The sequence below is a fragment of the Myxine glutinosa genome, chromosome 6, assembly GCF_964187855.1.
Source record: "Myxine glutinosa chromosome 6, kmMyxGlut1.1, whole genome shotgun sequence".
Classification (NCBI taxonomy): Eukaryota; Metazoa; Chordata; class Myxini; order Myxiniformes; family Myxinidae; genus Myxine; species Myxine glutinosa.
The window spans coordinates 73,934,953-73,947,768 of NC_136266.1; the positions used below are offsets into that span (position 1 = coordinate 73,934,953).

General features: G+C 46.8%; 1 protein-coding gene across 1 annotated transcript in view; it reads right to left on the reverse strand.

Moving 5' to 3' along the window:
- Positions 1-1,770: 1,770 nt before the first annotated feature.
- LOC137429979 (histone-lysine N-methyltransferase 2C) overlaps positions 1,771-12,816 on the reverse strand; it is a 304,487-nt gene continuing 293,441 nt past the window's right edge. Inside the window, exons 58-59 of the mRNA XM_068120407.2 lie at positions 4,070-4,178; positions 1,771-3,259 (exon numbers count right to left, since the gene is read on the reverse strand). Of these exons, the coding sequence (XP_067976508.2) occupies positions 3,167-3,259; positions 4,070-4,178 (202 nt within the window). The 3' untranslated portion in view covers positions 1,771-3,166. The remainder of the gene's footprint in view (positions 3,260-4,069; positions 4,179-12,816) is intronic.

Genomic DNA, 12,816 nt, shown 5'->3' on the forward strand with positions numbered 1-12,816 from the left:
CTCGATTCCGACATAGGCCGAGTCGTACCAAAGACGACAAATGTTGCTTTCTCACTTGATGCTCAGAATGTGCAGGATAGCGCACATACAAACTACCACGTTTTGGAATCCCATTTGGAGGGTGGGGGGAAGATTTCTCCTTAAATGCTATGAAGGGAGATTTCCTGTAAAATCCCAGTCTCGCACTTTAACTCCAGAAAGATCGTCAACCGAACCCACCGATCTATTTCCTTGGTAATTCACTGGAAGAGGGTTTGTTCTGGGATAGCATTACAACTGACCTCCACGTGGTCAATCCCGGAAGCATCTGACGGTTGACGAGTTGTAGTTGTTTTGTGGTCCACCCTCGGTTTTCTCTGTTTCATGAGAGTTTTCATGTTTCTGAGAGTACCTAAGTAAATTCCAGTAGCATCCAGCTTCTCCAGTACTCAGTGCTGGTGCAACCAAACAGCTTTTTAAAAAGATAACGTTGACCTACTGCACACTGTGCATATACCTCCTTAAACTAGTCTCTTTCGACAAGATGAACCCTCACCACACTGCTGCTCCAGGTATTCTGCAACTTAACATAGAGGGGTGCATGCCTGCTAAGAGTGTTCTCCACCACAAAGCTACCACAAATTGTGTACTTGTGATTCTGCTCAAATAAATACACCTTTGCAATGAAAGTAAAGGAAACACACCTGGCTTCAAATTGCTCGCCTTTACAGGAAGCCAGCAACATTGCATTGCAACTTACGTAAAGTCTTCTGTCTACGAAGGCATCCTCTGTCGATCCAAGTCTTTCAGAGCTACTCACATTCTACAATGTCTTTGTCCACAGCTCAATGGAGTACTGCTCTCCACTATAGGCTGCTCCTCCAAAAACACCTCTGTCTCCTGGATTCTGTAGAATATAAAGCTGTAGGAATTATTGGAATCTCCCGATGAGGCTGAATCACAGGGTCTGTTGCTCCCATATCACAGGCAGGTTGGTGAGCTCTCTGTTGTATGCTGTATTTGCACAAACATTGTTTCGTCTGCTCTCTCTCTCTCTTCTCTCTCTCAGTACTCTCCGCCTCCCCAGCAACTCCAGAATGCTCGTGTTCTTCCAGAGCCCTCCTCCTGGTTCAACTTCCAAAATCTAGGTTGACTGCACACCTCGACTCTTTCATTCCTTGCTTCTCCCTCTGTGGAACCACCTTCCAGCCCGTTCTGTTTCACTCTTTCCTTCAGAACTTGAAGCATGCAGTGCACCGTCATCTGTTGCCATCCTCAATTCTGACCAATGATCTTTATTACCCACGTTAACCTTTCTTAACCCAACCACCTTACTTGCTAATTTCAGTGTTTCCTTCCCTCTTCTTTTTCCTCTTTTCCTGTTCATTCATTCCCTTAAAGATTGTCCCACTGTCAGTTCTACCTTGCTTTTTCATTAGCCTCACATGAAGTGACGTCACAAGATGGCGTCGTAACCTGTGTGAATTTCCTCCAAGATCGGTGGATTTGCTTGTGAGGTCAGGTCCGGTGTTGTTTCATGTATTTGTTGTTGACATGCAAGTACGTTGCACCTCCTCCACGTTGCACCTCCTCCACGAGCCTTAGATCCTGCAAGAATTTTTTTTTAAATTCAACAGGTCGGGTTAACCGCAAGTGAGGTTCCTGGAGGGCATGACCACGATCCAAAAGTTGCGACGGGTGAGGGATTTACAAAACGAGAACAACCAGGACCCACCCGCTAATGGCCGTTTCTACGATCTGAGATGCAAACTGAGAGATAAGACGACGAGATAACCAGCAGTAAAATATTTATTCCTATTCTTCTATCATCTTCACACAGCAAGAACCTTTCAGTAGATTGTTTTTTTAGACACAATTCCATACAAACGGCATGTATCACTGACGACGTATGAACCTGTACAGGATAATCCGTTTAGGTAGACGCTTTTAATACAGACAATTATGTACAGATTTCTGTGCAGTAAAAAAAACAACATGCCATGTACAACGCGAATTGGAAAAAAAGTGGCACCGACGCCACGTTTTAAAGATCCCCACGGGTACTTGTACATTTACACGGATAAAATGTAACTTTTGGAGAGTCTCAATGCAGAAGACTTTAGTGAAAATAAATGAACACAGAAAGGAAGAGGTGAAATCAGATAAGCAACTTACTATTTAATGCAAAATACATCGTTAAAATACCGATTCATAAAAGCACGCTTTTCAGGTCGTGTCCGGGTGTCGAGGAGAAATAAAATTGAGGAAGTGAAGTCAAAGCACTCGGCAGGTTATGGAGGAGGAAAGGATGGGAAGGAGGGGGAGCTGAGGATGGGTTAAAAGCACCAAAAACAGAACTAAATGTAAAAACATTCGGGGGAGAAAAAAATAATTATAATAATCAACTACGACGGACAGGAAGAAACGGAAATATAATTAAAACTAAGACGGAGAACTGAGCCCATGTAAATTCACAGTCGACATGCCGCGATACCTTTGCCCATTTCGGAACCCGGCCCACTAAAGGTAGTCAAAACCATTTCGGCCCGACCTCCAACCCCCTATAAACCCCCACCCGACCACAGCAATCCCATATTTACACTTTACAGTAAATACAACGCCTCCTATGCTTCGTTATGTTATATCAATTGTAGCCTTTGCTTGACTATGTAGTCAAAAATCCAATTCATTCTAAAACTCTGTCCCTACTGTTATAAATAACTTTGTTTGCCAACGCTGTGCGTTACAAAGCAAAACTTAAAACCTAGCAAATGTATTTCTTACAATGTGTCTATTTAGTGCAAGTAGCCCCTTGGTACATTCTTAGATTGTAAAAATCCCTCCACACATTCTCATCAGCATAGAAACAAAAGCAGCCTTGTCCAATATATAATCTCTCCACTATCAGCTCTTTGTAATAGTTTTTACAACTTCAAAAGGCTAAAATTAAAGGGACTACAGTGTTACGCTGTAAATAACTCAAAAGAAAAAGAAACTCTTTCCAGATTTCAAACATGATTTAAAGCTAAAAATGACGCGTTCGCACAAACCTCGTGGGTTCGCCACGCGTGCATCAAATTCGGGTGAATTAAAAATGGCCGCCTTCACAAAGCGGCGCAGGAAGGAACTCCAGTCTGAGTAACAATTTGGTTCCGGGGATGGATGAGTGTCACTGGGTCAGACCTCCTCAGTTCATCCACTTGCGGCAGTTGATTGCCCCACAGTGGCAGGGAATCTTGTTCTGGTCATCTTCAAAATCAAACAGGTAGTCATAGGAGAGCTGCCCAGAGGAATGAATGCACAGAGTGTGCAGGTCAGTGTCAGGACATACTAGTCTTTAAACAAACTTTAATCCGATTAAGTTCATGGCTCTCCTATACTCCACCAACAATAAGTATGACACGAAAAGGTTGAAAGCAGGCTGAGAGTTACAAAAACACACCCACGGTTATTAGTGTTAACCAGACAAATCAAGATAACCCACCATTTATAATTATTTTGGGATAAAATTTCCATGCAAATACAAACTCCACATTCACTTCATTTGACCATGTTTTGTACCACGCATCATATTACTCAATAGCTCGGTCATTTACAAACGCCCAGAATGTTCCTCCATTTGGTTTATTAGCAGCTAGCAAAGTATTTCCAGCCTCGGCAGAAGACCGACCGACGTATAGATCAACACCAGGTTTATGAATTTTATAATTACTCCAAGCATCGTCCTTGGGGTGACAAAGCTCACCAAATATGGCATGCCTCCATCACTCACAACCCCAATCTTGAAGAATATCCCTGACGCCTCTGTAGGACTCCGTCTGCTGATAAGTGGCACGCCCGTCAGCAAAGAGCAATTGTGGGCCGGAGCTCTGACGATGCCACAACCTCATCGAGTGCACAGGTACCTCTTTAAAAGTCTCACGTTTCCTTTTTATTTGAAGGACCCATTTTGCTGCACACTACACTCTTGTTTGCTCAGATTCAACCCTCCAATCATGGAAAAGAAAGCGTAGCCGAATGCATGATGCACTTCTGTTTTGCAATCTCCACTTCATTTTTTTTTTTTTTTTTTCAACTCAAGGACGCTCACCTCCTCTCCCTTCAGGATGCGACGGCATGACGAAATAATAATCTTGCTCTCCTTGTCGAAAGTCACCAGCTCAGCGACGCAATTCGGTGCACACGAGTGGTTTACGTACCTGGTGCACATGACAAGAGCCTTAAGGAGGAACCCAGCTATCAAATAGCTCCATGGATGGGGTCAATCATACGCAGAGCATAAACAAAAGGGCAACAAAAGTTGGTCTCAAAGGACCAGAAAACCACATGAAAGAATACATATTGGGAAAACTTTTTATGACTGCAATATTAATAAATAGCACCGCTAAGCAGCCGTAACCCCTCAGCCCATGCATGGTGAAAGGAAGACGTGGTGGCCATATTGAAAATCGCAGCGCGCCCATTTTCGAAAGGCACCTTCCTCGACTCAACCCCAACACACACTGCAAAAATGAATTTAATCGGACAAGCCATTCTGCTCGAAATTGACAGAAACCAATTTCAAGATGGCTGCCGTGGCGGCCATATTGAAAATCGCAGTGCGCCCATTTTCGAAAGGAACCTTCCTCTACTCAACCCCAACACACACTGCAAACATGGATTTAATCGGACAAGCCGTTCTGCTCGAAATTGACGGAAACCAATTTCAAGATGGCTACCGTGGCGGCCAAATTGAAAATCGCAGCGCGACAATTTTCGAAAGGAACCTTCCTCTACTCAATCCCAACACACACTGCAAAAATGGATTTAATCGGACAAGTCGTTCTCCTTGGCGGAAACCAATTTCAAGATGGCTGGCGTGGCGGCCATATTGAAAATCGCAGCACGCCCATTTTCGAAAGGAACCTTCCTCTACCTAACCCCAACACACACTGTAAAAATTGATTTAATCGGACAAGTCGTTCTCCTTGAAATTGACGGAAACCAATTTCAAGATGGCTGCCGTGGCGGCCATATTGAAAATCGCATCGCGCCCATTTTCGAAAGGAAACTTCCACGACTCAACCTCAACACACACTGCAAACATGGATTTAATCGGACAAGCAGTTCTCCTTGAAATTGACGGAAACCAATTTCAAGATGGCTACCGTGGTGGCCATATTGAAAATCGCAGCGCGCCCATTTTCGAAAGGAACCTTCCTCGACTCAACCCCAACACACACTGCAAAAATTGATTTAATCGGACAAGCCGTTCTCCTTGAAATTGACAGAAACCAAAAGTTGACGGACGCTCGGACGCCGCCGGCCCGGACAACATCCCTGATGACAATACCCCTGAGCCCATTGGGCTGAGGGGTGAAAATTACAGGAGATTTACAGAAGTATAAAAACACATGGACACTGCTAGGACTTCAAGAAAAGAAGTCGGTATTTCAAAAAAGCTTGAACAGCTGTTTTAAAGACCTGGGGGAGGATTGGGATTGAAGAGAGTGAGGGAGCTTGTTCCAGAGGCGGGAGAAAGGGAATGAAAGAGTGAAGGTGAGCAGAGAGTCTTGATTTTGGCAGTTTAACCAGAAGAGGGTTGCTGGCAGCTCTTGTGCGTCCTGTAGGAATATTTGGCGGAAAGAGCACAGATAGAGCTGGGGAAGGCTAGGCCGGAGAGGAGTCGGTAGAAGATAGAAAGAATACCAACCTGCTTGTGGTGATCGAGTGAAAGGCCCTCGGAGTTAGCGTCATCGCAGGAGATTCCAATGAATCTGAAAGCTTTGGTTTCAACAGCGTGAAGACGAGCTAGGTGTGAGGCAGGAGCACCGGCCCAGAGGGGAGAACAGTATTCCATTGCGCTGTGAATGAAAGCCTTGGATGTGGTGATGCGCTTAGGTGTGCAAAGGAAGGACTTCGCACGATGGGAGGATGCCCAGTCGGCGACTGGCTTTGGAGGCCAGCTTGAAAATGTGGTTTTCCCAGAAAAGATCATGGCAGATAGTGAGACCCAAAAGCTTCAGTGACAGAACTTCTTGGAGAGGATTTTCCAGGAAGTAGATGGGAGAGTTGTCCAGTCAGTCTTTTCGGAGAGACATAGTAAGTAAGAGTGTGAGATTTGTCAGGATTGAAAGACATGTGCCACTTGTTTGACCAGTCTGTGATTTTGTCCAGGTCTGCAAAGAGTGAGGAGGCTGCAGACTGCCGATCTGAGGGATGAGGAATGAAGCGGCAGAGAGTGGAGTCATCAGCAAAGAGATAGAGATGATTTTCAAGCGAGTCAGAGAGAACATTGATGAAGACCAGTAAAAGCACAGGGCCCAGAACACTGCCTTGGGGAACTCCAGCCTGAACAGGAAGAGGAGATGAGAGAAACCCATTCAGGGCCACATGTTGACTACGACCAGAGAGGAAGTTTGCAAGCCATGCGAGGAGATTTCCATGGATACCATAGGAGGAGAGTTTGGTGAGCAGAGCAGGGTGCCGTATCAAAGGCACCATATCGAAGGCATGTGATAAGTCAAGGGAGACGGCTCTAATTTCCTGTTTGGCATTGAGGACTTCCATCCATTGTTGAGACAGCAGAAGCAGCATGTCCAGAGTAGAATGACCTGGTCTGAAACCAAATTGATGATCAGAGATCAAGCCACTGGAGAAGAGGAAGGATTTGATATCTGAAGCAATGATGGATTCCATGACATTGCTGATATAATTGGGAGCAGGCTGATTGGTCTGTAGTTGCAAGGATCTGTTTTTGCACCTTTTTTGTGAAGCGGTAACGTTGGCTGATTTCCAAGCTGATGGCAGATGACGTTGAACAAAAGAGAGGGTGAAGAGAACAGAGAGAGGGTGTGAAAGAGCGGCAGAGCAGGATTTTTAGACCCGTCGGGTGATGCCGTCTGGTCCAATTGCAGAATCAGAGTCGAGGAATGACAGAAACCTCTCCACCTTGTCAGGAGAGAAAGACACAGAGTCCAGGAGCAGCTGGGTACGGTGGGTACAGAGAGATGGGTTTGGGACACAAGATTTTTAGGCAAACACAGAGTTGAGGCATTCAGCTTTTTCACGTGCGGAGTCAGCTGTGTAGCCGTTTGAGGTAAGGGAGGGGATGGAGGGGGAACAAACATCAGAAACACATTTGACCAGATGCCACCAGGATTTGGAAGAGGGAGACAGGTTTGAGAGTTCAGTCTTGAGAGTAGAGAGATATTGTTTCCTGGCTCTCCTGAGGGTGGAAACGCACTTGATCCGGGCTTTGTGAAAGAAATGAGATTTCCTTCCGTTGAATTTGCCTTCCAGTAGGCGAAGGCAAGTTGTTTCAGGGCAACTACCACACTACAGGCCTCAGTGTACCATGAGTGGGAGGAAGAGTATGACAACTGAAGAGAGATGAGATAAATCTATGCAAGAGAGAGAGCAATTTACTTTGGAAGAATTCCCAGGATGAGTTTATGTCAGAGGCAGTGGAGATGGGAGACCAGTCCAGATGATTGATGGCTGCTTGAAGACCATGCCAGTTGGCCTGAGTGAAATGCCAGACTCGTCGGCGCTGAGGAGGCTCACTGAGAATGGCCAGAGATTATTATTATTTTTTGTATACAGAATCGAGGCTCGTGAAAGAGCTAACATTTATTTCACAAACAAATCAACCAGACAAACAAAATATACAAAAAGAGGGAGCGGAAGACAAGATGGGGAGAGAAGGGGAAGCACACAACCACAACATTTGAGAGCAGGGAGAAGTGTGGGAGGGAGAGGGCTTGGGGGCAGGAGGCGTGGGAAGGGGAGGGGGGGAGAGGTATAAAACACAAGAGGACCGAAATTAGCGGGGGTAGAAAAGATCAAGGTTTTGGATGGGGGAGGATAAGAGATGGTGGTGAACAGCTGTTTTAAAGACCTGGAGGGTGGAGTGGGATTGAAGAGAGTGAGGGAGTTTGTTCCAGAGGCGGGAGAAAAGAGGAATGAAGGAGTGAAGGTGAGCAGAAAGTCTTGATTTTGGCAGTTTAACCATAAGAGGGTTGCAGGCAGATCTTGTGCGACCTGTAGGAATATTTGGGGGACAGAGCCCAGAGAGGGCTGGGGGGGCAAGGCCAGAGAGGAGTCAGTAGAAGACGAAAAGACCACCACACAAAAAGAAATCAAAGAGACAAACAAACAAAGTATATAAAAAGGGGTGCGGTAGACAAGATGGGGAGAGAAGGGGAAACACATAAACACAACATTTGAGAGCAGGGACATCGGGAATGTGTGGGAGGGAGAGGGATTGGGGGAAGGCGCCGTGGGAAGGGGGCGTGGGGGGGGGGGGTGGGAGAAGTATAAACACAGTACACCAAGGACTTCCAGGAAAGAAGTTGGTATTTCAAAAAAGTGGATTTTGGGTGAAATAAGTGGGGGTAGAAAAGATCAAGGTTTTGGATGGGGGAAGATAAGAGATGGTGCTGAACAGCTGTTTTAAAGACCTGGAGGGAGGAGTGGGATTGAAGAGAGTGAGGGAGTTTGTTCCAGAGGCGGTAGAAAAGAGGAATGAATGAGTGAAGGTGAGCAGAGAGTCTTGATTTTGGCAGTTTAACCATAAGAGGGTTGCAGGCAGATCTTGTGCGACCTGTAGGAATATTTGGGGGACAGAGCCCAGAGAGAGCTGGAGGAGCAAGGCCGGAGAGGAGTCGGTAGAAGACAGAAAGACCACCAACCTGCCTGGGGTGAGTAAGTGAAAGGCCCTCGGAGGTAGCTTCATCGCGGGAGATTCCAATGATTCTGAAAGCTTTGGTTTCAACAGCGTGAAGACGAGCTCGGTGTGAGGCAGGAGCACCAGCCCAGAGGGGGGAACAGTATTCGATTGAGCTGCGGATGAAAGCCTTATATGTGGTGAGGAGCTCAGGTGTGCCAAGGAAGGACTTCGCATGACGGAGGATGCCCAGTCGGTGAATGGCTTTGGAGAACAGATTTGAAATGTGGTTTTCCCAGGAAAGATCATGGCAGATAGTGAGACCCAAAAGCTTGAGTGACAGAACTTCTTGGAGAAGATTATTCAGAAAGTGGATGGGAGGGTTGTCCAGTCGGTCTTTTCGGAGAGACATCGTAAGAGTGTGAGATTTGTCAGGATTGAAAGACATGTTCCACTTGTTTGCCCAGTCTGTGATTTTGTCCAGGTCTGCAGAGAGCGAGGAGGCAAATCAGCAAAGAGATAGAGAGGATTTCCAAGAGAGTCGGAGAGATCATTGATGAAGACCGGAAAAAGCACAGGGCCCAGAACACTGCCTTGTGGAACTCCAGCCTGAACAGGAAGAGGAGATGAGAGAACCCCATTCAGGGCCACACAATGACTACGACTCGAGAGGAAGTCCGCCAGCCATGCGTGGAGATTTCCATGGATACCAAAGGAGAGTTTGGTGAGCAGAGCGGGGTGCCAGACGGTATCGAAGGCACGTGATCTGTCAAGGGAGACAGCTCTAATTTCCTGTTTGGCATTGAGGACCTCCATCCATTGTTGAGACGGCAGAAGCATCATGTCCAGAGCAGAGTGACAAGGTCTGAAACCAAATTGATGATCAGAGATCAAGCCATTGGAGAAGAGGAATGATTTCATATCCGAAGCAATGATGAATTCCATGACTTTGCTGATAATTCGGAGAAGGCTGATTGGTCTGTAGTTGCTAGGATCTGTTTTTGCACCTTTTTTGTGTAAAGCGGTGATGTTGGCCGATTTCCAAGCAGATGGCAGATGACCTTGAGCAAAAGAGAGGGTGAAGAGAGCAGAGAGAGGGAGTGAAAGAGCGGAAGAACAAGATTTTAGGACCCGTGGGCTGATGCCGTCAGGTCCAGTTGCAGAATCAGAGTCGAGGGTTGACAGAAACTTTTCCACCTTGTCAGGAGGAAAGGACACGGAGTCCAGGAGCAGCTGGGTACGACTGGGTATGGTGGGTACAGAGAGGGATGGGTTTGGGACACAAGATTTAGAGGCAAACACAGAGTTCAGGCATTCAGCTTTTTCACGTGCGGAGTCAGCTGTGTGGCCATTTGAGGTGAGAGAGGGGATGAAGGGGGAACAAACACCAGAAACAGATTTGACCAGACGTCACCAGGATTTGGAAGAGGGAGACAGATAGGAGAGTGCGGTCTTGAGAACGGAGAGATATTGTTTCCTGGCTCTCCTGAGGGTGGAGACACACTTGTTTCGGGCTTTGTGAAAGGAAATGAGATTTCCTTCCGTTGGATTAGCTTTCCAGGAGACGAAGGCAAGTTGTTTCTGGGCAAAAGCCTCACCACAAGATTCCGTGTACCATGGACGGGAGGAAGGGTATGACAACTGAAGACGAGATGGGATAAATCTATGCATGAGAGAGAGCAATTTACTTTGGAAGAATTCCCAGGATGAGTTGATGTCAGAGGCGGTAGAGATGGGAGACAAGTCCAGATGATTGATGGCTGCTTGAAGACCGTGCCAGTTGGCCTGAGTGAAATGCCAGACTCGTCGACGCTGAGGAGGCTCCCTGAGAATGGTCAGAGAGATATCCACTTTAACAAGCACATGATCAGATGAGCCGATTGGAGCAGAAGAAGAGCAGCAGACATTTTCAGGGAAGTTAATCATAACCAAGTCCAGAGGAGAAGATGCTCCGTTGACTGAGATCCGGGTCGGGAAATTGACAGATTGTGTCAGTCCCAGTGAGTCGCAGAAGTCCTTTGCTGAGGAGCCATGGCTGATGAGAGAGGTACCCACACCTAGCCAACTGGCATGGTGACAATTGAAATCACCACATAGGAGGAAGAGAGAGTTGGGATGGGTGGATAGAAGTTGGTCCATATTATCAGACAGTGAGATGTAGATGGAGGCATCGCTGTTTGGTGGACGGTACAACACACATATGAACAAAAGGTGGGAGCGAAAGGGAAGCCGTAGCCAAAGGTATTCCTGGGGGTGAGGTGGAGAGAGGGCAGTGGAGGGCGAGTGAGGAAGAGAGTTTTTTATAAAGATAGCAACCCCACCTCCAGGACGAGGCTCAGGTCTATCATACCGGAGGAGGGAGTAACCCGGGAGAGATACTAAGGAATCAGAGACATCATGAAGGAGGAAAGTTTCTGTTAAGCAGATCACATCTGGTTTGTCAGAAGCAACCTGCATGGAGAGATCAGTCAAGTTTGAGCGAAGTCCCCAGATGTTTGAGGTCCATACTGTTAATGAAGAGAAAGGGGGAGCATCGGATACAGGGGAGGGGAGGGGATGGGTCGGGTAAGATGTGGAAGAGGAGGAGGAGGTAGGGAGAGCAGTTGATAGTGTGTCAGAGATTTCAGAATAGCTCGGAGAAAGGGAAGGAGGAGGAGGACAAAAGGTTTGATGGTGATTGGGTGAGGCACAGTGAGGTGTTGTTTCAGGGGAGGAGAGCGAGGAAGCGGGTTGGAGGAGATGGAGGTAAGAGTTGGAAGGGAGAGGAATCGGGGAGGACGCTTTGAGGGGGAGGGGTGAGAGGGGAGAATTGGAGAAAAAAGGAGGATGGGGAGATTTGAAGGGGGTGGGGGAGGAGGGGATTTGAAGGGGATGGGGGAGGGGGAGTTTTGAAGGGGAGGGGTGAGGAGCGGGATGAGGGGGAGTTTCGGAGGGGAGGAGTGAGGTGGGTGTTTAGGAGGGGAGGGGTGAGGGGGTAGTTTTGGAGGTGTCAGGGAATTTGGTTCTGATGAGACTCAAGACTCCAATGACCGGACACAGGTTTTACAAAAGGTCTGGTTTATTAACTGGTTGTTCACTTTCATTCCAATACCAAATAACTACCAATTAACTACCATAGACCAGGTCACTCTATCCGCATGGTCCTTCTCGTTCGGCCGATGTTCCTCCGCCATTCCCGTCGGGCAGAGGTTCTGATGATGGGCGCTCGTTCGTTCCGTCGAGCAGGAGTTATCGTGGCAAGTGCTCCTGAATCAAAGTCTGTTCTGGTTTATATCGGCACGCTTGAGTTAATCTTTTCTCCGCTGAAAGGTTGCTCCGTCATCCCGCTCGCCTTACCGGCACCAACTTTGCTCCCCTCCTGCTGGGAGTTCCATTTACCAAACAATAGGGGGGTGCTCCAGCCTGGGGCTGTGACCAGGTGGACAAGAGATTACCATGTTCGGGCACATTCCTGACACTCATTTACGAACTCGTCTTTCACAGAGTTTGCAGGTAAAATGTATCTGCTTCGTTACCAGTCTTAATCAATAAGTTACCAGTGCCAATTAATAAGTTACACTGAGTTACACTTCCACAGAGGGAAGGGGCAAGGGGAGAGTTTAGGAGGGGAGGGGTGAGGGGAGTTTTGGAGGAGAGGGGTAGGGAGGGGAGATTTGAAAGGGATGGGTTATGGGGGAGATTATGAGGGGAGGAGTGAGTTTGGATTTTAGAAAGTGTTGGATGCAAAATGAGTTTTTGTGATTTTCGAGTCAAAGAAACGTAGGAGGACAGGTGGAATGCAGTTGAGTTTGGGGAATGTAGGAAAGAATAACTGTAAGAGATGGAATTTTAATTTGAAATGAAGACATTTGGTGAGCAAATTGAAAGCAACCTTTTAAAGAAGAAGAAGAAAAATGTGTTATAATATACGACAGAATACAACACTTCAGGGGAAAGTTTAAACATTTTTAAACGAAGCCGTGAAAACTATCTGGGGAAATTCCCTTAATGAGGGCATGAAGGATTCCTTAGGGAGATTCATGATTCCAGGACAGGTTCAGATGCAGGAACAGCAGAATGTGAGATTGACAGCCAGGAGAGCAGAGAATGAAGGAACATGGCGGTGTATAAGTAAAAATGTATGTGTTAGGATGGGAGGAGAGGCCTACTTATTAAATTCTTCGTTAATATGTTTTTTTTGAAGGTTAGGT